This window comes from Chrysoperla carnea, chromosome 5 (assembly GCF_905475395.1).
Source record: "Chrysoperla carnea chromosome 5, inChrCarn1.1, whole genome shotgun sequence".
In the NCBI taxonomy this organism is placed as follows: domain Eukaryota; kingdom Metazoa; phylum Arthropoda; class Insecta; order Neuroptera; family Chrysopidae; genus Chrysoperla; species Chrysoperla carnea.
In genome coordinates, this window is record NC_058341.1 from 35,564,840 (window position 1) to 35,592,560 (window position 27,721).

Sequence of the window (27,721 nt, forward strand, 5' to 3'; positions counted from 1 at the left end):
ATTGGCCCGTACTCGAAATTACTTACTCTTTGAGGATTAAGTTTGGGAATTTATTTACTACAATATTGGAGATACACACAACAGTTTTAGTATTTATTAGTTAATTAGTATTTATAAGCTAAATTAAGTGTTGATACACTAAATAATTTATGAACAAATACGTGCGGTAGCTTTATTGAAAGACTTTAATACCCATATTACATGCCATTAAAAAACCACTAATTGGCACAGTTGGAATCTACTACAGATATTATTGTATAACAGAGAAAATTAGTTACCGTATTTTACTAAACTATTTGTTTACTTTTACGAAACCTTGAATTTTAATCATTGATTTTTTTTGTCTTTTTTTATTATAATCAAACGGAAACAATTGGACACATCTAAAAAATTTCATAATGCATCATGCATTATGAGATTTGTTTAAATTAATTTGAAACAGTTAAAAAATCTTCAATGTCAACTTAAAATAAGGACAAATATTTTCATGGTTTTAGGTTTGGACCTATTATTTATAGATTAATAAGATGATGACAGGTCAAGGTTTTCTCGTTTCTAGTTCGCCAGTTAACTTTTACTAGGCAGGCACAAAATTTAGGGATTCAAACTCGATAAAAATAGCCAATGTTTTTTAATTTTCCATGTCTTTGAAGAAAGGAAACTTAGGACTTTTATTAGTATATACCAAGATGTAGCCCTCATAAAAAGATCCGAAAAAATAGAGATCATCAGAGACCTACTTAGAAATTATAATTTTCTGAAACAAAAAAAATGGATAATGATGTGAAGGAAAGTTTTAGAACCGCGTAGTTTTTAGAACCTCCCAAACAAAAGTGAAAACGTTCACGGCTTCTACCAGAATAAATCTGTTTCTTCAGTGTTAGACACCCCCCCCCCTTTTAATTTAATGCTATATCCGCATCTGAAATTATCTGCCTTTTCGTTTTGTAGCAATTTGATATCTCGCACACATACTGATTGTTATACGCGGAAAGCTTTTGAGGATGTATTATTCACACTATTTTCTCAAAGTTGGTCCTCTTCAACGTTTTTTGAAAAATATTGGAGATTTAAAATCACTGTTCTTATCGGGGCTACGACTGAAAAAAAATTTTTTTTAACATATATGTTAGATAATTTTTGGTAAACTTCGTAAAAGGTCAGAAAAATTAACAGTTATTTTGATGGCCCCAATTAACATATCTTATAAACCATCAATTATTGAATGATTTATTGATTTATATAAATTGAATTGTCATTTATGATAAATTATTTGTCACTGTGTATTCTGAAAATTATACATGTGTACTTGTTTGACAATTTGAGAGAGCCAAGTTACAATCATGGATGAGAAAGTAACATTTATACATTACAAGCTTGATACCCGCCAGCTTCGATGGACTCAAAAGTAAAAACTACCGCTTTATAGCCTCCACTTGAAGGGATTGTTTTACGCAGCTAAAAGATATTCACAGTTTTCAATTTTTTTTTTTTTTTTGTAAAAAAGTCATAATTCATCGAGTATATCAGAAAAAATATGCCCATGAATTGTTTGACATTTACAATATTAAATTTTTACAAAATATCGTTAATGTATGGGTCAAAATGATGATCATAGATCTTCTAAATCTATGATCATTTTGAACCATAAATTTAAGATTTCTGTAAAAATTTGAAATAGTAAATGTCAGATTAAATTTAATTTTTATAATATATCTTTATAAATTATAGCTAATGTGTTATTTTGATATATGAGCTATATTGCTGAACAGTTTCATTAAAAACCATTCGTTAGTTTTTGCGTGAAAGCGTAAAAAACAAGTGAACATCCTTACTTTCACATTTATAACATATAGGGATAAATAAACATCATACTTAGGTACTTGATGTGGTTTATAAAATAATCAGGGTTGTACTATGAAATCATCAATGCTATACACTTAAGATATTTCTATCGGAATGAATAACAACGCGATATCTTAGAAAGAGAAAAAGACACTGCATTAAATATCAGTTGCATTAGGGCAGTAAGTCTACTATCATATCATCAGTAACGCAAGCAACGTGTTAAATAAGGACAACTTTGAAAATTTATAGGAGCGAACTGTAAGGGTTAATGCTTCCACAAGTCAATACCTTAACTTTATTGAATTTACATTAACTTCTCTAAAAAAGTTAAGATGAAATTTCTTAAAAAACTAACTTCTCTAAAAAAGTTAAGATAGGGAGAAGTACCAATTATTTTCTAGAGAAATCTTAGAGGAAACCATTATATTAAAATTGAAGGGAATTGAAAAAAAAAACCGCACATACCAAGAGTTGAGACTGTCCCTGAATTTAATATTCTAAGCATAACTATAAAAAAGTTTAGAAATAAATCCGTCTCTTTATTTCTTGTAATCACAATTCTTGATATAAAATTATACAGATATTTACTTAATTACGTTTGTTGAAAAATTTCAATTTAATAATAATAAGGTATTTATATTTTAATGTTTAAATAATAATAAGTTTTATTGTTATAAGTATATTTTATTATTTCTTCTGTTTGTTATTTTGAACTTTGACATTTTTCTCATCTCAAGAGAATATCAACAAGTAACGTGTCATTTTTGTGTGAGATCTTTAAACAACAGAAAATGGGACAAAAATAATTACGTTTGATATCACATTAGATATTAAAATATAAATTTCTTTTCAAGTTGAGGGTCATCGGTTCAATCATCGGAAATTCAATTTCTTTATAAACGTCTTCTGTTCGATATACTTTTTTAAAGTTTTGTTCTTGCGAAAGGATTAATCGTGGAGGTTACGTCGGAAATGACTAGTGAATCATTCCTTAATTTATTTACCACATTTGGCGAGACATTCTGTATAATGTACAAATTTTGGGTTAAGGGCTGTTGTAACATCTAGCCATGCACCTCCATTTTAAAACTTGCATATTTGAGATATATCCATTTCAACGGTCCCTAAATAGAGTATTATCGTTAGTCAAAAAAAAATTATGAAATTTGAAAAAAGTTAAAATTTATGTAAAAATATACTTAAATATTCTGATTTCGAGTCATAAAAGCACATTTTTCTTTTAAAATATTAAAATTAAAAATCGTAATTTTTAAACTGTATATCATGTAACCTAAAACGTGTGCAAGCCCTGCTGCGATGTCATATCGGTATGAGCCATAGACCATTAGTTAGTTCAGTGTAGACAGCTGGGTATAATATATCAATAGATAATAAGTATTTATATTTATTATAATCAGACGTCTATGAATATATCTGTCAAACTTATTTGTGTTATTTCGTATAATGACACCGATATTACGTCATCAAATTGGATGCCCGCATTTTTGACAGTTTAAAAAAGTTTAAAATTTAATTTAAGTTCTTGGCAAGAAAGCGTGTGTATTTTTCCGAAATAAATTTTTTGTGGCTTTTTATTAGCAAAATCCACATTTTGAGGTACTTTTTCAAAAATAGTAGAATACCCTATTCATTTTTAAGTTAAGTCAAGTGTATAAGGAAGTCATAAGATGTCTTAATCAGGTATAACAGGCTAACAATAATCTTTTTAATCACAATATTTTTTATAACAGAATCAAATTCGTAAAATAAAATTTCTCCATCGCAGATATTATAATCTTAAACTCGTAGTGCAAACAAGATTTCTCGTAACTGGCAGTTTAGATACAGATGCTTACAATGCTTACAATCTCGATATCTTGTTTTTAGCAGTGAATGGGCTAATTAAAATTAATTTTTATTTTATGAATCGAATGTAAATACTACTCCAATAAAAAAAATAATAAACTAAAAAAGTAAAAAATAAAAAACAAAAAGTCGATCAGTAAGTCAATTGATGTATCATGTAACGGTGAATATTAAAATAAAAAATATGTAAACAAGAACAAAATTGTTGTAATTCAACTTTAAATATCAAGTTTTAATAATAAAATGCTATTTAATTTTTGCATATCATTATTTTAAATACCCATAAACTGTAACAAACGTATTAATAAAAAAAAAAAAAACTGTAGAAGTGACTTAAAGTTTTGGATTCGTTTTCTCTAAAAGTGAGGCAAAGTAACAAGAGAAGAAAATCCTCTGAGGGAAAGGGAAGAAACTCTTTAACAGCTACATAAATGAACATCAAATCGTAGGTTATTTATTTGGAGTCGATAGGTACTAAAATCAACCGACATCCTTGTCGGTTAACTTTGAAAATTAGAAAGTGGGTGTTCAAGCCAAAATAATAATAAAAACTATTGATGTCGTAGACACACGGTATGAACTATATTCCTTTCGTACCTTGTTACATTATAAATGTAGCGCTTACTTTTTTTATTTACAAGATATTCTGAAAATTTAAGGTATTACTTTTAGAAGTCAAATACTTGTTTGATTCTTCAAAGAATTTAATTTTTTATCTGCTTTTACAATTTTACCGTATCAAATAATTGTAATATTAGTTTAAAAAAGACATTCTTCTGATTTAGTAGTCAACCCAATATGTGCGTACATTACGTTTGGTTTGATCAGGATATTTATTATGAAATAACATAAAATTGCACCGATTACGAGCAAGTTTTGTTTTTATTGTAATAATAAAAGGAACAGATCCAGCTGTGCACTTATGTATACTCAGTGCCACAAAAAATATACGGATTGCATTGGATAAAGTATTGTTATTAGCACGGATTACATGCATTTTTTGTGACACTGAGTATACAGTTGTCACGCCAAAACTAGTCAAAATAGCTTAAATAGCCTAGTTGGCAATCAATACCGAATTTTTTCGCGATTATACTACAACCGTGACTTTGTACAAGGAAGTAAAGAAACCTGAATTAAAAATAAAGTCACTAGTCGGTTATTGGTTTAATCGTTTTATGAGTTTACTAAAATAATAAATAATTTAGCATCTTCATTGAATTGGTTTTATATGATTAAAGAGTGCGTCTAGCAGACTTAATTAAATACACTATGTTTAGATTTTCCGATGTATAAAGTAACATGATGTAAACCAGCATCGTTAACTGTTCTTCGTTTCGTTTTCTTTGATGTAAATTGTGAAAGAATTCACGCTCTTGGTGTAGTTTTATTATCATGTACTTCACGTGTTACTATTATGATGAATAGGTATATTATTTATGTATGCAAAGTGTGTTTTATTTTGACAAGCGAAACATATTCAAGATATTTCGTAGATAGAAACATCAAAGTATTTTTTTAAAGTCTGTCTAGGTATGTCGAATAGGAAAATATCAGAATTCGAATTGCTTTATAGAAATTAGAGCCTGCTGTAACATCTACTCGAGTAAAAACGATATTTCCACCATTCTTCAATTATTCTATTATTATTTAATTATTCTTTCCCTTATACTGAAATCAAATTTAAGTCGCTGCTGTAATGTTCTGATTTCCACTTTATCGAGTGTTCAGTTTTAGTTTTAATCCCCGAAATAAAATGGGTGTTATAAGTATAACCGCTATGTGTGTGTGTCTGCCTGTTTGTCTGTCTATCTCTATGTCTGTTGCATCGTAGCGCTTAAGCGGATGAACCGATTTTGTTTGTTTTTTTTTTATTTGAAAGGTAATTTAATGGAGAGTGTTTTTAATTATGTTTCAAGTGCGAGTTTAGACTTCCGTATTCGATAAGACCAAAAAATGAACGTTGATCTTAAAAAGCGGCTCAGTTTTAAAGGCGGTTTTAGAAAAATGGTAATTTAATGGAGGTTAGGTTAGCTTAGGTTAGGTTAGAATGGCTGTCCACGAAGGACACACTTAGGCTATAGAGCCCATTGTGATATCATATATGTGTTTTACCACCTTTCCGTTGGTAAATTTCATTTATCAATTCCTCAATTTCAGAGACTGGAATTTAATGAAGAGTCTCCTTAGATATGTTTCAAGTGTTAGTTTAGGGTTCCGTATCCGAAAAATGAGCCAGGGTTTTTTTAATTTTATAAATTTCACTTGTTAAATTAAAACCATCATCTATCTAAGTGTGAAAAAAATTATTGTACGTTTTTCAGAATTGGCTTGGTCGATTATACAATGATTTATTATATACCATCTTGATACCCACCCGCTTCGCTGGATTTAAAAGTAAACACTGGCAAAGATCACTTATATGTTATTCCATAACACTCGAAATAGGGATAAGGATTGTTTTACATTGGTAAAATATTTCTACAGTTTTCAATTTATTTTTATTAAATCTAAAATAGTCTTAATTCATTGAGTATATCACAAGAGATGGCCATAAATTGTATTTTTACAGAAATCTTTAATTTATGATTCAAAATGATGTACATATCTTAATATATATATTTCTTGTGTGTGTGTGTATGTGACTGAACTCCTCCTAGACGGCTGGACCGATTTCGATGAAATGTTTTGTGTGAGTTCAAGGGGATTCGAGGATGGTTTAGATTTACAATTTGGTCCAGTACAACTGTTTTTGAGGGCTCCGTACCAAAAAAATGAAATTTCATTAAATGGTGGGAGCGCATATAAATCATATCACATTATGTATACTATGTGTACTATGTATTTTTAATAGTATTCAGGTATTGTCAATAGGCATTTATTAGAGCCATATGCGAGCGCAGCGAGCTCTACTATCAAAGGTCAGGCCAAAGGTCGAAGGTCAGGCCACTCCAATAAATAGGAGTTAAATTGGGGTTTAGCGGGATGGGTTTAGCGGACAGGCTAAACGTAGTATAGGTATTCATGAATTGGAGTTACGTTTTTACGGGACAACGTCCGTCGGGGCCGCTAGTTTATTTATATTTTAAGTATAACTTTACAAATTATCATGTATTAGGCTCATGTACGAGCTATATTATTGTAGAGTCTTAGAGATTTAATTCAGTAGTTATTCCGTGAAAGATTCACAAACAACCTAGCAAATAAACTTACTTTCACATTTATAATATATAGGAATTTAAAAAAAAAACTGATATGGGAATTTTTCATAAAATTGTTTTTTACTGGATTACGCGAAAAGTCTTAACATTTGTAGTGAATTTTCGTAATTGTAGTACTAATTGAGCTGATGACTTAATTAAGCATCGCTCTTGAGAAAGTATGAAAATGTTTTTCAAATTTTTATGTAATCACTTAGGTATACAGTATTTTATCAAACTTAGTAAATCACTTTTTAGTGCAAGAAATTACTTATTGTTATGATAAGTAAATAATCCCATACTCGCCTTCCTGAAAGTTAAGAAGAATCTACCTACACAATCAAATTGAATGAAAGATCAACCTCGATTATTATTAGATTAAAACAATGAATTTGAAAGATGTTACATAAAATAATAAGTTGCTTCAAGCGTCGTGCAAAACACTCCTTAATCTAAAATTGAAATTATTAAAAGTAAACAACATTTAATATTCTTACTGACCTATAAGTGTATTTGCATAATACATTTTTGTATAACCACAGAATTAATAAAAATGAAATTGACATAAATAAATGGAGTTTGTAAAATATTTATAGTTGCAATCGTCTTAATATTTAATTATCATAGCATAAAAACTTGTTTATCAAAATTTTCATCAAATTTTGTTCTAGTCGCAATCAAATTTTCGAAGTGTCGGACAACAGACACTCTTCTTTGTTAAGTGTCAGGCCTAAATCGATAAGAGAGTCGATTGTATTCTAGTTAAAATAATAAAGGCAGCAAATATTTACCTATTTTAAGCTTAGGGAGCAATTAAAAGAAATGCAACTCTCTCAATACCGCTCTTGCTCAGTATTGTTGAACTATCTAATAATTTCGACGAGACAAATTTTGAGAAGAAGATACTATTCCAGAAAATGTATTCTGGATCTACTTCTATTTATTTGACTGACCCCCATCAAGACATCGAGTTGGATCATCTGAGGGAGACGTTTGAGTGCCTTATTTTCAAAATAATAAAAATTTGACAGTGCTATGATTTGCATCCATGTGGATAACATAACGAAAAATTAATTATATATTTTTCGGATCTTTAATGGTATTTGACTTTTCGAAAACCTTATCCCTATAAATTTTGTTTACTTCATGGTATTCACTTTTATATCTTCGATTGGTTGAAAATTCTATAACGCAGAAAATTGCCATGATTCCTTACAGAATCATTTGATTATTTAAATCCTTTTAAAACTAACAACATTTATTGATATCGTTTTCACATCTTATACTGCTTTATTAGCCACGCAGAAACCTCACAAATATATTTTCATTTTGATCAAAACTTGAATAAATTTCAGTCTCCACTTAGAAAATGAGGCACCATCATCTGTCATCATCTTACGGTCTAACTAATCAAGTTGAATGAGTATATTATACCAAAGTCCAGTACCGTTTGGAGAATTTTGTTAAAGCTAACTTATCGGAAACGATAGAAAATATACGAATTATTATTTAAATTATGAAAATATTCCTAATTTAACTATTTTCAACACTTTATCTGTGTACAACTTATGGAATATTTTAAGATAGGTAAACGAGAAGGTCGCACATTGTACACTCACGAAAATAATGAATTTATATATATTTATGATTCCTATACAATAAATAAACACTCGAATGGAATTATTGTAATTTTAACACCGATAAATGAGTTTCTTCAACTTTTAAATTTATCTAAATAAACATACATATATGCGTCTTTGTTATTGAATGCACGGATTTATTCTCTAAAAAAATTATTTATTATCAATAATTCAAGAGAATGTTATTAATAACATACTTTTAAATTTATTTTATCTATTAATTATTTTTTATTAATCTCAGCTTATGCTCATAAATATGGCAAGATATTACAATAACATTAATCTTTATCTGAGAATCAGGATTGAATTATATTGTTTGATCCTGTAAGTGGCTTAATGACACAGTCACGAGTAGATATTATCAAGAATAAATCTTTACATTTCATTTTCTGATCATTATAAAATATTAGCAACGATATGTCGAATAAAACTTAAATGGAATATGGTAAAAATAAGTTAGAAAATCAAAAAAGCTAACAGGATCAAATATGTACTGAAATAACCTAAATGCAACCGAAGGATTGTATAGTTCATTGAGATTAAAAGCGTTCAGGTGCATATTTTCAGTGTCTAAGGGTTGACTATTTTAGATTCTTTAGTGTATTCTTTATTTTTTCCGCTCGTTGAAAATTACGAAGTTGACTTTATTTACCTTTTTTTATTATTTTAATTTTAATCTTTTAAGGAGGCAGTATTAACAATTTTTTTTTATTAATCACCCAAAAGAATTCCATTTGATACTTTGTATAACATATTTAGATTGTTTCTCTTGCCTTGAAGTTTCCCATAAAATAAGATCTTTGTTCTAGAATAACCTTGAAGGTTATTGTCAAAGTCATATTTTGACAATATTCAGCTCTTTCCAAATCCGCAATAAAAAATAGAGGTTCCCATTTGAAAAATCGATTTTTGGTAGCTTTAAGGTAATGTTCAAGGCCAAATCCAAGGTCTCCCTTGGATTCCCCGTCGAAAGATATGTCGGAGATGGTGGTTGTGAGGGGTTGTCATTTCAAAAATAACTTTAATCTTGGGGATCATGGTCAAGGTAAATCTGGAATAAAAAAGGGGAATCTCATTTAAAAAATCGATTTTTTATTCACTGTAGCTTTGTGGATCTTTTAAAGGTCAAATCCAAGGTCATCATTGGATTTCCGCTCAAAAAATAATCGGATATGATATTTTTCATTTTTTTTTCTCATTTTTTGATTCCTCATCTTCTGAAGCAGTCGAATAGAAAAGAGCCACATTTTCGAAGCCTTGAATTGCTCTATTCGAGTGATCAATCGTGCTCAACTATTTTACAAAGTAAAACAAAATGTCGGTGTTAATTTTTTATTAGATGTTGGAATATAATACAGTCTTGTTGTAAATGAGGTAAAAAATATCATTTAGGTAATTTTTTTTTTAATTAACAATAAAACATTTGTTACAAATGCTCTATTTATTATGAAATGTCAGATGAAAAGGAATAATTATTCTTTTCAGTAATTATCTCTATATCATAATGAAGATCGGATTTACTGTCTTTATAAAAAAATTTTTAAGTTTTATCTTCCAACCAGTAAACAAATCAGAACTATAATGTGCGTTCAGGAACATAGTTCCAAAAAAAAAACCTTGTGAGTTTTGTAGATTTAAGTAATATTGAAAAAAATTTAAAATAATTTATGAAGCAGGATTTGTTCATTAATGAAATCGATGAAATACGCTTAAAAAGTAAATTTATGAAAAAAACACTTGCTTGGTTTAAATACGATAGCTATAGGATAGGCTAAGGCAGCTATGATTTGCAAGCCTAAAAGAGCTAATAATTTACTATACCATGAACTTTTTTTTTTTAAATAAGTTAGTTTTTACTACATGATACTTAATTATTATATTTCGTACTACCCAAGCATATTGAAATAATCCGGGCATTAATTATAAAATGGTAATTTAAAAAAAAGCTTGATATCAGCATGTAATATTGTATCTTTTGTTCTTTTTTTACAGTAACGAGTAGCATCAACGATTCTCGGTCTACAGACTTTTGTGTATATCATCCACAACTATACCGAATCGTCTTTGTTGTAACACTCACAATCCACACAACTCCTTCTATTATGTTCAACTTTATGAAGAAAGGTGTTGGTGGTGGTTCGGGGGCTTCTACTGAGCGTGACAGAGAAGATAAAGAACGCCGGAAACGTGAAAAAAAGGAACGGAAGGAAAAACAGAAACGTGATCGGGGTAGTATGTCTGCTGAAGAATTACTCAGGCTAGACGAAGTAAGTTACATATAATCGTACTATTTGTTTTAATCTAAAATCATTATTTTGTTTTCGAATTATTTAATTTAAAAAGAAAACTGATACAACAGGTATATAAAATTACAAACAAACTCAACTTTGCTTCAATTTTAAAATGGCGGTATTTTATTTACCAACACACAAAAGCACAATATTCAAAATATGAGTAAGGGTTACGGTCAACAATTTCCATACGATTGTTTTTGGGCATTAAAATTCATTCTCAACCATTTTTAGTTTTTGCTCCTAAATACTTTTCCCGAAAATATAATTTTTGGAGATCTAGAAGAGTCATATGACTTACACTTCTTTACAACCTGCTCATATTATTTTTTGTATGGCAAATTTAAGAAATTTGGTTAAAACTCTAATCTTATGATCCCTGAACATTCTCATTTAACTTGTGTATCATTTTCAAGAAAACATTCTTGCGGTGCTAAATATAAATGCAGAAAACCTTCGATTAGTGCGCTCTTCGGTACATCGACAATTGCATGCGGTAAAATTTAGGAAAGAAATTTGATTCACTTTATTTCGTTATCGCACATTTACGTTCTTCTGAAAGAAGAAAGTGAAAATTAGCAAAAAAGAAAACATATTTATTGAATAATAAATTGATAAATACTGGTGTAAAAATATTGATCTTTGGAATATACGATAAATAAAATTATTGACAAGAAAAGCTACGGATTTACCTAAGATTTCGTAATATTTGGTAATTTTTCTCTGTTGTCGAGGGTCTCATAGCCGTTCATTTCATGTTCATGCAATCGTAAAATAATTAATAAAATTTTGTGTAGTATGTTATAACAATCTTCAATTAGAGCTTTGGTCAAACAGTGCTCACTCAACCTGAATAAGATAGCAAATGGATAACTAAGAGATACAAGTGAAATTTACAACAACAACAAAACCAGAGAAATCTTTCGGGTACGGAACCTTAAACTCGCATTTGAAACGTATCTAAGAACATTTTTCATTAAATTATCTTTTTTCTTCGAGCCTTCCCAAACTGAACCGATTTTGAGGATCATCGCCGATTTTTTAATTTTTTCGGGTACGGAACCCTAAACTCGCACTTTAAACACAGCTAAGAACACTTCCTATTAAATTACCTTTCAAACGAAACAAAAAAATATCTCAATCGGTCCCATACCGACAGACAGACACACAAAGCGGTCATACTTATATCACCCCTTTTTTGATTCGGTGGTTAAAAATGATTTGGATTGAAATGTACAGAGATGGTGCGTCCGGCTGCCTATTACTGATCATTGTTGTTTTTTAAACATGAGATAACTTATGTAAAATGAACACTTTTAGATTTGAACAAACTGTAGTACAGGACATTATATAAATGATTATCATGATGTACAATAGTTAACATTTTACATAGTACCTATGTACAAAGTAGTAAAATGTTCTAGTAGTTTTTTTTTATTATTTTTCTACAAAGGCTTCATTATTATTATTACGTCATAAAACTTTCCTCTTTGCTTTAACAATTTTCAATTTGTTGTTTAGTTATTTAAGTATTAAAAATATGTTTTAATCTGTTTGTTGATAAGAAGTCAATTTTCTATTCTTTGACGATAATTCATATTCATTAGCTCTTATAAGTCCTTAAAAAAGATATAAATAGACTTTGCATTCAGAATTTAATGAAACTTCCCTGAAAGCTCCTAAAAATTTAACTGGTTAATTATGATATAATAATGTACAACTAAGCCAAGTTCCATTAAATTCTGAATGCAGTCTATTACCGATAGTACTACCTTAAGTGGTAACTTTGTTAACAACCTGTACTATTTGTATTGATTATAGTTTAGAACTTTAACCTAAAAACGAGTTTGCAACTTGTTTGAGGGCCATTGAGAACTAATTTGATGAGCATCTTATAAGACCCAGATAAAAATTTTTATTCAAATAATTTGCATAAAATTAGCCACTCGAGATGAAATCTTTCCTATAAGTACAGCGTTCTCAATAAGTGCTATAGGTGTTTAATGCTAAATAAAAAACACATTTGAGATACGAACATAATTTTTTTTCATTTGAACGAATTCAACAATTGAGAAATAAGAAAACAACAATTACCGGATTGAATTCCAAAAGAGTACCACAAAAGGTACCCCAATGCTGTTAATCACTTTGCAGTCGGCCACCAAATTAGCATCGAGTAACATACACAATAAAAGTAATTACGGTTAGCTAATTCATACTGATGATGACTGCTTAGTTGTCAAAATACATATTTATATAATACAAAAAATTAATCTAGAAAATTGGGACAAATTTAATTCAAAGGTTGTCGAAGCGTGTATTTTAACATCCCCTAGCCCTGCTATTTAAAATTTGGCTGCAATGTCATTTTAAAAACATATCATCCCTGTTGGGAACAGAGGAACAGTTTTGGCAGCAGAGGGATTCATCTGATTTTATACTCCCTGATGTCCCTTCATATTTTGAATTTTTCTAATTATATGGTAAATTTGAGCTTCTTAAGAATATAGGCCTAATTTTAAATGATGTGATAAAATTTAAATATAATTACTTAAATAAACGGGTTTGAGAAATTCTGTCATCTCCTACACGTCCACAAGTATTATCCCCACTTTGAGAACAACTCTATGATGGTTTAGAATAGTCTGTCTGACAAGTTAGTAAAGCAAGTAATGTTTAAGGACAGCGTTTCCAAGTTGGGGAGTATGTCCTTCACCATAAAGAAGGTAAAAATAATAATAATAAAGTGATTATAATTGGATTATTACTTAATCTAAATTATAAATGAAATCATTCATATAATGATACATGTATAATAAAAATAAAATGGATATAAATTATTATAATTAGTGATAATGCTATCAACAAGGAATGCTCATATAAATAAAATTAGAATTTTACATACCTACCACCATTTAGAGCTGTTGACCGGTATTGAGTATTCAAAAACCTATTGATAACTGGGAATTACAAAGTGCATAACTGGGAGTTGCAACTCGCCAACTAGCGATAGAAAATCGTATTTATTAAAATCAGAAACAGACCCGAATTCAGTAGTTACGATCACCAGATGGCAGTACTTACCATTTTTTAGGGCCAATACAAATATTGAAATTCAAATCACACAAATCCACCAACTGGTGATAAAAATTTGTACTATTAAACAGGAAATGGAGCGCTTTTTCAGTAGTTCCAATTTAGACCAGCTGATTCCTTACCATTTATCAATAGTACATCTGCATATTTCAGTACGTTTTTGAACTAGTGGATATTTTGTCTTTCGGATCTCTACGGTCTTTTTTCAAGTGAATCACACGAATAGGGATAATTGGAGATTTTAAAGGAACGAGGAATCATAAAAACATACACTTACCGGTATCAAGTAGTTAAAAGTTTGCTTGCCGGCTTTTGAATACTCAAAGCCGGTCTGTGCTTGTCGAAATATAATAAAACATTAAAACGTATCAATGGTATTTAAAAAATTTTTTTTGCTTACCTCGCTTTTATCAAATATAAACAAACAAAAGCCATTTAAAGTGTGTTGTAGTTCACATGTGTTTTTGATTTTCATTATAAAATATTATTTCGAATTACCTTACCAATTTTAACTATTTTATTGTGTTGTGAATTATTGTGAAACAGTTAAAATCGATGTGTTTATTTATGATGATATTTGATTTGTGATTTATTTCATTAAGGTTATTCGACAAACAAACAACAAATGGAGACAGCTATCTCAATATTTTTTATAAAAAAAAAAATACTCAGTAAAAAATATTACTTTAAGTTTTCACGTATGTTTTCATGTATATTTTACAAATGGTGATATATTTATTTATCCTTTTTAGTTTTTGGCTCCAAAAACTCACTGACAGAAATATGTACCACTATCCTTGCAGACACATCCTATTGAATTTATAGTAAATTGGATTTCCGATAACTCATACTAAAGTTCTTCTTCAGTTGTTTACAATGGTGGCCTTTTCTCAATCGGCTTTTCTAGTTATATCGTCTTGGTATTTACGACTAATGGAAGATATAAACCACCAATTTCCATTTTCGTAGTTTGATTTGTACGTCGCGTCACCACAGCTCTTCATTTGATTAAACGGTTTATAAGAATAAATTGCCAATGTAGGTGGCTGATAGGGTACTCCACAATAAGCATTTTAGTATTAAGAACAGGCGTTTATAAGTACAGGCGTCAATTAGCAACCTATTTCTAATTTTTACAAAATCTGTTGGATTTTCAATAAAAGTTTTCGAACAAAAGTTGGTAGTTTCTAACTCCCGAACTAAACAAAAGGGGTGTTATAAGTTTGGCCCCTATGTGTGTGTGTGTGTCTGTCTGTCTGCCTGTTTATCTGTCTGTGGTATCGTAGCACCTAAACCGATTAACCGATATTGTTTTTTTTGTTTCGTTTGAAAAGTACTGTAATGGAGGATGTTCATAGCTATGTTTCAAGTGCGAGTTTAGGGTTCCGTAGCCGAAAAAAAGTAAAAAAGGGCGATAATCCTCAAAATTGGTTCAATTTGGAAAATGCTTAAGTTTTCTGGTGAATTTGATCAGTAGTTTTAAAATCGAATAACCTTCAGTTATGTAACAACTCACAACTAATCGAACTTTATTAATTCTATTTATTTTCAGTAATTATTTATTGGATTAAAATTGTAATATATCATATGTGTGTGATATTGTGTCAGTAATTTTTTTGTTTGTATTCATTTTAATATTATGTTTTTTACTGGATCTTTATACTTTAATCATATCAGTGTATTTTTATTTATTTCCTTATTACTTTTATACGTTTTTCACATTTATTTGACTTTATCCAATTAAGAAGACGTGTAAAAATCATTCAAATCCAATAATTATGTTTGTTTGGAAATGATAGTATGGATTATTTGAATGTTTGTAAGAAAACATTGTTAAAAAAGGTAAATTATGATTTTTATAACCAACAAAAACTTGTCATAGTAATTATAACATTCAAAATTTTTTACGAGTGAAAACTATCGAAGGGAGTCTGCGTAATAAAGTGTTTGTGATGTGATTGTAGTTATTAGTGTATGTGTGATCTAGTTTATGTTGAATTATGCGTAATAAACTGGGTGACTTTTCCTGCGTGTAGGTGTGTCCGAATGGTGTGTGATAAATATGAAAGAAAATCACACAGTTGTTAGTCTGTACTACTAAGCGCTAATAGGTTATTCTAGTATTAGTCTATAGTTCAGAGGGGGTATGACTTCATAACTAACACACTCACGAGTGGGTTCATTTCATTGTAATCTATATGATGTCACATCCTGACGGCTCATGTTTTAGGTCACGAGAATACAGATTAATAATAACGACTTTTAATTTTAATATAATAAAACAATAATGTGTTTTTATGACTTAAAATAAGAATATTTAAGTATATTTCTACATAAATTTTAATTTTTATCAAATTTCGTAATTTATTTTTCACTACCGAAAGCTCAATAATTATTGGTTGAAAATAATCGTACACTCATCATCGCAAATGTAGCAACATTACAGAAAACTGCTAACTCTGACAGTAAAATAAGACCAGCAAGTCCAGAAACACACAAGCGCTAATTCAAAATCTTAGCGTTTTTAGAAAAATAATGGTTTGTGTTGAAAATAACGGGCCTATAATTAGTAGGCGTAATTTAGTTTTTTTGTTATTTTAAAATGGTCAGAATACATGAATTACGGAAGACAATATCAACGGACCTTCGCAATGAATGTTTGAAACTAAAATCTACTAACAATAGAGTCTGAACTCATTTATCATTAACAGAATTCCCACGAATTGAGATAACCTCTTATGACCGACGTTTAGTAGACAGTTTACAAGTAGTAAACATAAACATTACAATACTGAAGACACGTTGACTTATTTGGTCGTCCGTTTTTGCATCGCAAGACGAAACGAGTACTTTAAATAATTTCTAAAACGTATGTCTTAATTTTGCGAAATTTCAATGTTATCTGAATCAGCAAATCTATTATTTATATTATTATAAATGGCGACTGGGTTGATAACCTCTTTGATTTTTGCTTGTAGCTTTTGTTTAAGGTAGAATTTGGTAAATACAAGCATATTGTTGGAAAAAAAGTACCAAACTGCGTCACATTACAGCTAAACATTTTTCTGGATTAAATTTAACCCAGATTCCCTAATTTGGAAACCACTGAGTGAATTTTTGCCGCTCTCAATTCTTGGTGCTAGTCTTCATGATACTCACTTAATATTTTTTGGAATGTATCATAACGTATGCTCTGCGTCACATTTGCACAGGTTTTATCATTCTAAGTGATATAGCTACATGTACTGTTATAGTAATATCAATAAGAATGGTAAAAACCGTGCAAATTTTGTGACGATGAGTATACCTACATAAGGTGTTTCGATACCAAAGAAAAATGTTACCAAAAAACTGCAATTTCATGTGTCAATTAATGAGTATTTAATACGCGTTCTGTATAAATTTCAAGTCGATTCTCTGTAGGGTTTACGAGAAATTAATTATTAAAAACAGCCCTTTTTACATGGTGGTAAGTTTAAAAATGTTTTACCATTTTCATAAAAAAAATTTTTTAATATTCCTCAAGTTTTTTAAGTTTTAAAATCATACGAAAATTAAGAACTGTGTATAAAAATTTTTTTTTTAATAAAAACTGACTTTGATAGTTAATTTCTCCAAAACCGTTCAGAGAATTGATATGAATTTTTCACAAAAGGCATAAAAAAGGATGATTAATTGATCAAGAAAATTTCAAACCATTTTCATATTTTTGGTATCAAAGTACCTTAAAAGATATTTTGAATATTCTTAAAGGTTTTGTCTATTTATTGGTATAAAATTCTTAGTCAAGTTCTTAGGGCAGGAAATTATTAATGTTTTTATAAAAAGGCCAGTGTCGAAATTTCAAGCATTTGTCAGATACCTAATTGGATCCAACCATACATATATTATTACATTTTTTTACATTTAGTGCATTTTATCTAATTACATTTTTTTAAGATTCTTTAAGTTAATGGCATAAACTGTTACACAGACACCGAACATAGTAAAAAAGGCGAATTCCCTCTCTTATTTTCTAGTCTATTAACCATTTTTTTTTCTTTTTCAGGTACGACGTTCATTAAAAATACGAGGCAGACGAAAAGAAAAAGAGAAACTGCCGTCGGGTATTACGGCAGACTATACAGCATCATTCTTGGCAAGTTTAGAACGTGATATCCAACCACCTGGATCACCTGGTAGCGGTAGTACATCCACTTGGATACGCACTGCAGATGGTTTAACACAATCGGATAGTTCTGAAGCCAGTCTTAACTCATTAACAAATAATCCAAATCAACAACAACCAAAACAATTACCTCCAGTTCCACCGCGTCCACCAAAACGTGGCATATTAAAAGGCCCTCGTACAAGCATTACCATTGACTCATCCACATTTCATTCAATCCAAAATGGAAGTCATAGTAATAACGATATAATTGGAATGAATAATTTAATCAGAAATACATTACAAAATGAAGTAATTGCATACCAAAATGTTCCAGCAACGCCAACCAATCAAAATCTACATCATTCATCCCAACATGGCGGCAACAATGGCGAATTAACAAACGGCTCCAAAAATTTGACAAATAATTTATTAGTAATCACTTCAACATCCCCCAGTGTAGATAGTTTAACCGATACAACAACAAATTCCTCATTTGCAACACCTCCGTTTAGTTTGAGTCCTGTGGGTGAATCACAAGGTTTTCATCGATGGACACGAACTGCTAATTTTGATGATATGAATTTACCCTTACCAAATATAGTGCCGTTAGTGTTACCGAAACCGCGGACGTTAACAATACAACGGCAACCAGCACCTCGAAATGATTTCGGTTTTTCATTACGACGTGCTATGATTGTCGAACGTAATGTGAATGAAAGTGGTGTTGTTATGAAAGCGGTGATTTTCGCTGAACCGGGTGCCATTGTGCAAAATAATAATGAAACTGGTTTGTTACCGGGTGATCGGTTGTTAGAAGTGAATGGTGTTAATGTTGATGATAAAACACGTGAAGAAATTATTGACTTAATTAAAAGTTCAAAGGATTCTGTTACAGTTAAGGTAATAATTTTTTTAATAAATATTAGCTTTAGTTAATTTTAACATTTATGACAATTCGAGAACCATAAATTTTACGATTATGTTACATTATAGGCGTTAAATTTAGCCAAAAATCACGACATTCATGTTCAATAAAACGTACGTTCAATTTGTATCGTTATACGGTGTTTAAGCTCTATAGATAAGAGAGCAATAATTAATCGGAATGATTTAAAGCTCGATTGGATTTAAATAATTTTAGAACTTTCAACAATGTAAGTGTGAAAATTAAAGGAAAATTTTTTAAAAGTTGGCCTGGTATTTCAAGGGGAAATAAATTTAAGTATCCAATTTAACCAAGGTAACAGTCCGATACTCCGCTGATAATAAGTTATTAAACCAATAATTTTAGAAGTTTATTTATAATCTTAAGAATGTATAACAAAATAATTTTATTATAGTTACAACTACCTAAACATGGTTATTATAATTTCAATAAATATTTTTACTTAAAAACAATAATAAATAAAAATAAAAATTAGTTTTGACGTTATATCACAGTCATTTAGGCTTGTCACTCCACAATAAACACAAGAAAGATATAGGATCTTGTAATGTTTATATTGCCCCAGTAGGGTTAAATCGGAATTCTGATTTCAGAATTCTCATCAGCGACCCCAAAAACCCCCGAGTATACTTGGTCCATTTTGTTGAATATTTACAGAAAATTGCAGTGTTAGGCCAGCAAAGTTCAAAGAACCCCAAGAGGGGGGAGTATATCCCCTATCCTAACTTTGGAATTGTGATCAGTGATCCCAAAAACACCTGAGTATATTTTTGACCCATTATCTTGAATATTCACAGAATGCAATTTTAGACCAGCGTGGTTTTATCGAAATTCTGACTTCGGAATAGTGATCAGCGACCCCGAAAACCCCCGGATATACGTTCCCGACCCCATACTTTCAAGGTTTTAAAATTTTCTAAGAACACCTCAGAAAAGGATTCTAATGATTGGCCCTATTTGGCCCATAGCAATGACCAAACTTTCTTGCGGGAAGAAGTTCGATGTAGATTTTGATATATGGACCTTTCTGGACATTTAAAAAAAAAAACTGACCCAATAGGTTGAGGTACAAAAAAATTCTCTTTGGAATGCTAAAATGACTATTAGAGTCCAATAAAAACTATACCACCAATAAATTTGCTGACGTATATTAGAACATTGAATCTTTTCTACCCTGAAAAACTTTCATTGTGTATATGCCTATCTTAAAAAATTTACAAAATAGGGATAATATTATAGATAGTTCATTTGAAGATTGCAAAAAAATTATCTTAACCAAAAACTCATTTACCCAAAAACCAAGCTTTTTATTCATATGAATTTAATACCATTTTATAAAAATTTTTTGTTTATCAATAAACTTAAAATTAAATTCATCATTGAATTGAATTAAATTCGCAATTGAATTTTCTATATCCAATGTTTACCTAATTATCAAATACCACCAATCTGGGGCGTCTAACCCATGTATCTAACAAGATAAATTTACAAAATTAAAACAAAAAACCGACAAATATTTCGTATTCGGAATCACAAACTCGCGCTTACGACATATCCAACAACATTAAATTATCTTTTTCTTTCTTTTATTCAAACTGAACCGATCTTGAAGGTCATCGCCTGTTTTTTAGTTGTTTCGGGTACGGAACTCTAAACTCGCACTTGAAACATAGCTAAGAACATTCTCCATTAAATTACTTTTGAAAGGAATCAAAAAAATCAAAATCGGTTCATTCGTTTAGGCGGTAGGCAGACAGACACACACACACACACACATAGCGGTTAAACTTGTAACACCCCCTTTTTGATTCGGAGGTTAAAAATAGTGTTACTATCACCTACAAGCATTTAAAAAAATCTAATTGTTTTATTCAAAAATTAAATGATTTTCTAAAATTTGAGTGCTACATCTGTTCATCTGTATCCCATAGCTATCTTTGTGGGAAGATCCTAAAATCTACGCTTTAATTCGCAGTTCTGAGATCCAGATTTATCGAATGTCGAGTATTCAACATGAACTTTACTCGTATGAAACGGATTTCTTAAATATGATTTGAGTCAATTTTTAAAATTAAGTAGAGAGAAATTTAAAATATTGAATGCATATAAACTATTCATCTATTACATAATTTTATTATTATTGGTAAGATGTTGTAATTTTTTGGTTTCTGAATGATTTAATATCTCCATAATCTCCAATCAAACAGCAATAAAATATTTACAAACATTATTATAAAAAAAAAATTGAAATATATATAAAAAAAAAAAAATTATATTATAAAACAACTTTTACTTTCTCTCATAAGTGTGAATAATGTGCAAAAGAATAAAAAAAATTGTAATTGAACTAACACATTTTTTTTAACATATTTATCTATTATTGTCTATAAATAAATATATGCTATTCATTAAAATACTTCCCACAAATTACAATCATTTAGATATTAATTATCATTAATTGTTGTATTATTAAATGAATATGAAATTATAATGTCTAATGCGATATAGTTTTAAATTTAAAAAATACATTTTGTATTGATATCACAATTATTTTTAATTTTAGTAGGTACATAATTTAAATCTAATAACGCAATATCATCCATTTTTTAAACAAGCAAAATTTGCAAAATTCTTGTTTTTATCCTTTTTGAACTCCCGAACTAAATAAAAGGGGTGTTATAAGTTTGACCGCTATGTGTGTCTGTCGGCCTGTCTCTCTGTCTGTTCCATGCTATGTTTCAAGTGCGAGTTTAGGGTTCTGTACCAGAAAAATATGTAGAGGGTTTTTTAAATTTTGTAAATTTCACTTGTATCAAAACTCATCACCCGTCAGTAAATCCATGTATTTTATCATATAATTTTAATTAAAACAGCTAATTATTGATTAAACAATTATCGATACACCGTAGGGCATAGAGAGGTATAATTTTAAAACGCTGTAAACATAAATCCATCAATTTCTATACTATTATCAATTTTTCCGAATTATCTTTTTAACGTAATTAAACTAAATAAACAAACATTTAAGGAAATAAAGATAATGTAAATTAATTGAAGTAAATTATATTGTTTTTTTAAGTAAAAATCCAGATTAAGTTTAATTAATTCCTTATGAATTTTAACTGTAAACATATGAGGTATGCCTATAGATGTAGGGATTTTTAGAGGTGGGTCTTGAAATTATTCCTAGTTTTGTGGGATTTTAACCATATTTTGCCGGATCCAATTTTTAGTGCTTCAATGTTGATTTGATAAAACGTTTTCGCATCTTGAGTGCAAGGCTAAGGTGTTCACCACTTCATTGCGATTGAATGAATGACACGAAAAAAAGCTATAGTAATAGATAGAAAATATAATAACCCAATGATTGCAAATACAACTTACTTATGAAAGTTACATATTTCTTCAAAATATCAACTCAATTCTTTCATTTTTCGAAAAGTTATCAGAGAAAGTTGAATATATGAGTTTATCGCCGTTTTCTTTAGATTTAAGGTTATTTTGTTATGTTCAGAGTTCGATAGCAGACAAGGTCGGTGCAGAACAATAGAAGTAGAGATATTCAAGAAAGTATCACTAAAGAAAACAAAGTAGAGATAAATTGTCCCAAAACCGCGCGCAGAAGGTCGTGCGGATCGTTCCGGCACCGGAAAACTCCTTTGCTCTCCAGGTAGAAACGAAAAAATGGAACACCGAATGGTGCTCCAACAATCTACTAGAGCCTACTGAAACAGTTCGCGTCTGTTGAAATTTGCTTTTAAGTACGTAATTGGATGCATCGCCTCCGATGTGGATTTTGGCATGAGTTTTGAGGTACATTCACTGGAGTATCATTAATTTGCAACTTTGTTGCAAATATTTATTTTTCTTCTTTGCAATAAAAAATTATTGTATGTTTATTATTTTTTGCGCGTTGCGTTGTTATGAAAATAATAGTCTGTTGTCTTTATAACAAGCATGTTTTTAAATGATTCACGTTTCGTTGCTCATCTTAAATAATAGAATAAAAGTATATGATTATAATTGTTGTATTTGTTGTAAGAAAGTAAATTATTGTTTAAAGCGTGAAATATCTACATTAATCTAGAATATAGTGGTGCGAAATTCGAAAATTTTCTTATTAATTTCGAGTTACGTATCTCATTTACCGACTTTTTCTGATCTTCGTATATGGGTCAGAATAGTTGCATTATATTTGGGCTTTTACTTTTTTTACGAATTTTTTTTGTTTTCGTATAATCTTCAATGTAACCGACCAATAAAATTGTATGATGCAAGTTAGAGCAGGGAAGTGTTCGATTTTGAAAACGGTGTAAATCCAAATCCATCATTTCAAAAATTACCTAATTTGACCTTTTAAGTAGTTCAAATTTGATTAAGTAAGTTAATCTAAATAAAGTTAATTAAGTAAGTTAATCGGAGGTAGCCATTATTACTTAATCTAAAGAGGAGAGTATCTGGAGAGAGAGAGAGAGAAACTGTTCCAGGATAACCCACGACCAACAATTAAAGCACTAAAAGACTGAAATTCATAATTGGTCGTTGAAATTCTGTAATAATAATAAAGCCCTGCGGCACTCTATTTAGAACAGAGACCTCCTTCTGTGAAGGCTGGTATATTATCATGAGATATTCCAACCCTAGGTTTTTTTAACCATTTCTCTCCATTTGGTTTTTTTTTCGCATCTCTTGTCCAAAGGCTACCGCATATTTCTCTGATTTTGTCTGCCCAACTTTTATTTTGGCTTCGCCGGTTTTTATTGAAGAATATCCATTGTGTTACTTTATTGCTCCACTTGCTTTCAGCTGTTCTTATAACATGACTAGCCCATTTGAACTTTAACTTCTCTATGATTTCTCATATATGATGTCTATATTTTTGATTCTTTCTTCTTTCCGTATATTTAGCCAGAATCTTTGCATTTTATTTTGGGTGGTAGAACATATAAGAGTTCGTAGATTAGAGGATCTTTATGTTAAGGTTCATATATACTATACCATTAGTAACTCTAGTTAAAAATTAATGTGCTCCCTAAGCCTGAGGTATTTATTTCTTACTCACCGGTTTAATAACTCTGCCTAAAGAGATAGTATTTATACGTGGCCTCTGAATCTAGCTAAAACAACTCTGCTGCTGGTATTGTCTGTATGTAACTTTTGATCAATTTTCATGTGTCATGTGCCACTGTAAACTAAGCTAAAAATGCAAACAGTAGTAATTTTTATTTTAAATTATGTTCGTTTTATTAATTCTTGAATTCAATTAACACCATATTTTAATGTTAAATGTGTTTATTTTTATGATTTTTTAATCTTTAATAAAAAGTATATTAAATTTAATAATTAAGTAAACATTCTTCAACAAAACTGCAATCTTTGTAATAACAGTTCTTTATTATAAGAATAGAGTAGAAATATAGCTTTATCGTTAAAAATATCACTCTTGAAACTAAAAATTTATCAAGCTACATTGAATTGGTGGAGTCCCTTAACCCCACGCTTTATCCGGGTCTGATTAAATCAAAATAAACTTCTTTTTTTTATTAAGCATAAAAATGCTAAAATATGATTAATTACAAGACCAAATTTTCGACTTTTAGTAAATATGGAAGTGGCAGAAAAAAGAACGTGGTTTTTTTCTGTTACTCTTGCATTTATAAAGTTCTAGCCATTGGATACTCAAAATTTCTACTGAACACATTGTAACATAATAAGCCATACCAACTGAGGTAATAATAACTTGGAATTTTATTTTTTATATTATTCTAAACATGGTCATTACGGAAAGCCCTGGGACAATTTTTCCAGAATTGGGCGTTAATGCTACCTTGTGAACGCTCTAGACTTAAGTGGATTGCGGAAGAGATAAAATTCTTTTGTTAATATTGGAGGCTTAGAATGGAGTTGTTTCAAAAAAATTATAGAAACATGTAGGTCTATAACATAAGCAAGACTGGATTTACCAAATAAGCAAAAACATTCAAAATTTGAAAGATCTGGGTGGGAATATTGGCAATTTTAGACAGTACATATTAGCTAAAGAAAAACAAGCGAAGGAGATAGTTTTTTTTCAATGGGCTATCGGAGAAAATGTGTGTGCCTATTGGAGGGGTGGGAAGTGTCAGATAAGCAAAACAAATTTTCGAATCTCTGCCCTAGATTGTACACAAAATTGCCAGTTTATCTAAGCCTAATATTCCGAAATAGAGAAATAGAGCCTTGTATTTCTGAAATAGAGAAAAAATCAGAGCATCAGATTGTGTAAAATTAACTTGGTTATACTTTTCAAAACAAATTTTTTTCATGAAATGTCGAATATAAAATTTTAAAGCATTAAACTTATAAACTTATTAAATATTTCTTATAATTATGGATGTAATTATTCTGTATAACTAATATTTTGTAAAAAAATTACAACGGTTTGACCTTGTATACTGATCTAACATTGCTGCTAATGTTGTACTTACATTCTTTTAATTAAATTAATCGAGTGGAATTTTTATTTACGAAAGTATTTCAATTGCCGCAAACCGAACAAAGTATGCTTGTGCTATTTTGCAGGCGCCTAAACTACATTTATTAATATATATCTGGTACAAATAACAGTATCTGTCTTTTCTTTTACTCTTATTTAATTCTACAGCATCCCAACATCCACTCTAATGATCCTCTAGTTTAATTGTTTCCGATTTCTCGCTTGCCTCTTCTATAACACTTCGGCATCCCGACAATAATTTACTGTAAGAATTCTGATCATTTACACGTGAGTAAAAACTGAATTAAATATTATTGTAAACGAATCAATAACTTCACTTTTACCAACAATTATTGATAAATTTTATTTCCGGCAAAGTCCTATGAGATTGTTCGTTGTCCGGCATCAAAGATACGTTCTTTATTTTTATATAAATTTAAACAGTGTGAGTATGACTCATATTAATTGACATTTTTTTCATAAAATTCTGTTTTCAATGTTGCAAAGACAATTAAGTATTATACTGCAATTAAATAAAATACTATTATTGTTAATATCTGGATATATGGTAGTCATTAGGACACTAATTATCTACTATATCTACTTATACGAGGGAGTGTTCTTTTAGGGTTCGGTAATTGTGAAATAATCCTTAATTTTTAAACCAATATTAAATGTTTGCTCTGCCCCCTCATTGTTCAAATATAAAAACTTTGTACAAAATAGAATTTTGTAATATCAGTTGTGTGTATAAAAAGAGACAAAAGTACTAAAATTTGTTAAAAGACTACATTTTCAACTGACTGAAAAATTTTGGCTTCTATTTTATATAATTTTTAATAAACACACATTGGAAATTATACATCGACTTCCCCATCACACAAATATATAGGGATATTTCTCAATTAAAGTTTACATAAATCTATATCCCAAACAAACTGCCCAAAACCGAAACTTAAGCATAAGTTCAGACTATAAAGTATATAATTCATTAGACATTTCTGAATTATAGCTTGAAGCTCACCATTAAATCATCTATATTCAAATCTCAGCTTTATTCACTCTTTCAATCTACAATGGTCTAGCACTGTAGATTGTTCTAGTTATACAAATGTTCCCAAATAAAAAGAAAAAAAAAATGATTATCGCCGTCATAAATTTTTAACAACTTAAATATGAGATTCTAACTTAAGGATGAGCATTTTTGCAGTGTTGTGGTGTCTCGCAATCTCGTGGTCCTGAATTATCCTTGAGCCAGCACAAGAGGTTTAGAATCGACGATAAATTTTTCTATTAGGTTAGGTTAGAGTGGCTGTCCTGGGATAGGACGCATTTAGCCCATAGGGTCCGTTGTGATATTAAAAAGAGAGCTGCCCCATCACCGGTTACTACTCCATGAACTATTTGGAGATTTATCAGAACAGCAAGAGTGCTTTGACGTATACGCACTTCAGGTCAGTGAAAGCCAAAGAAAGACTCTTCCTCCTCACTGTGACAGCTCTTGCAATAATCATGATGCACTAGTAGGCCCCCTTGTTCAGCATGCCTGCTGCCTAGCCAGTGTCCCATAATAGAGGCAACGATTGTGCTTATAGCGGCCCTTTGAAGCGAGATAAGATCTTCGGAACGCCATCGATTGTACGCCCACCGTATCTGTCTTGGAGTACTAGATATTTCCTCCCTCAATCTTAAATTGACCTCACTTAAGATATCCTCATTCTGTAGCAGCTTGCAATTCTCAAACAGAGCTCCAAGATGCCTATTGATGTCCGAAAGCCTTGTGAATTTCTAGCAAGCTTCTTTCTGTTATAAAGTGCAACCTCCATAATTATGGTTACACATAAATTGAAATATTTTTGCCGCTTTATCCATACGCCTATTCACAATATTTTTTCTGAAATATGCAGAAGGTGTTTATTAGTGAATGCACTGCATTATAAAATGTCTTATATGCCTATACATATGTATACACGTACTACTTATAAACATATGCTTGCATGCATGATCAACGACCTTTAAAGTATCTTTTATTAATAATAATATAAAATACTAGACGCCACAATTAAGAGAATAATCAATATTTCGTGGGTGGTGGTTTTTAATACTATTGTAGTGTGTGTTTTATTTACAGTAAACGCAGTGTTGTGTAATCATGTATTTTGTTCCATTCATACCGTTATAATTTCTAAATTTGTGTTTGCTTTTTTCC

The 27,721-nt window shown here is 30.0% G+C and overlaps 1 protein-coding gene across 2 annotated transcripts in view; it reads left to right on the plus strand.

Annotated features, from left to right (window-relative positions):
* The window catches only part of LOC123299724 (unconventional myosin-XVIIIa), a 274,559-nt gene that overhangs the window by 40,053 nt on the left and 206,785 nt on the right, over nt 1-27,721 (plus strand). The window contains exons 2-3 of one of the 2 annotated variants that reach the window (XM_044882037.1): nt 10,547-10,821; nt 17,990-18,991. In XM_044882037.1, coding sequence (XP_044737972.1) covers nt 10,657-10,821; nt 17,990-18,991 — 1,167 coding nt within the window. In that variant the 5' untranslated portion in view covers nt 10,547-10,656. Of the gene's footprint in view, nt 1-10,546; nt 10,822-15,753; nt 15,784-17,989; nt 18,992-27,721 lie in introns of those variants that run through there. The other variant, XM_044882038.1, reaches the window with a different exon arrangement.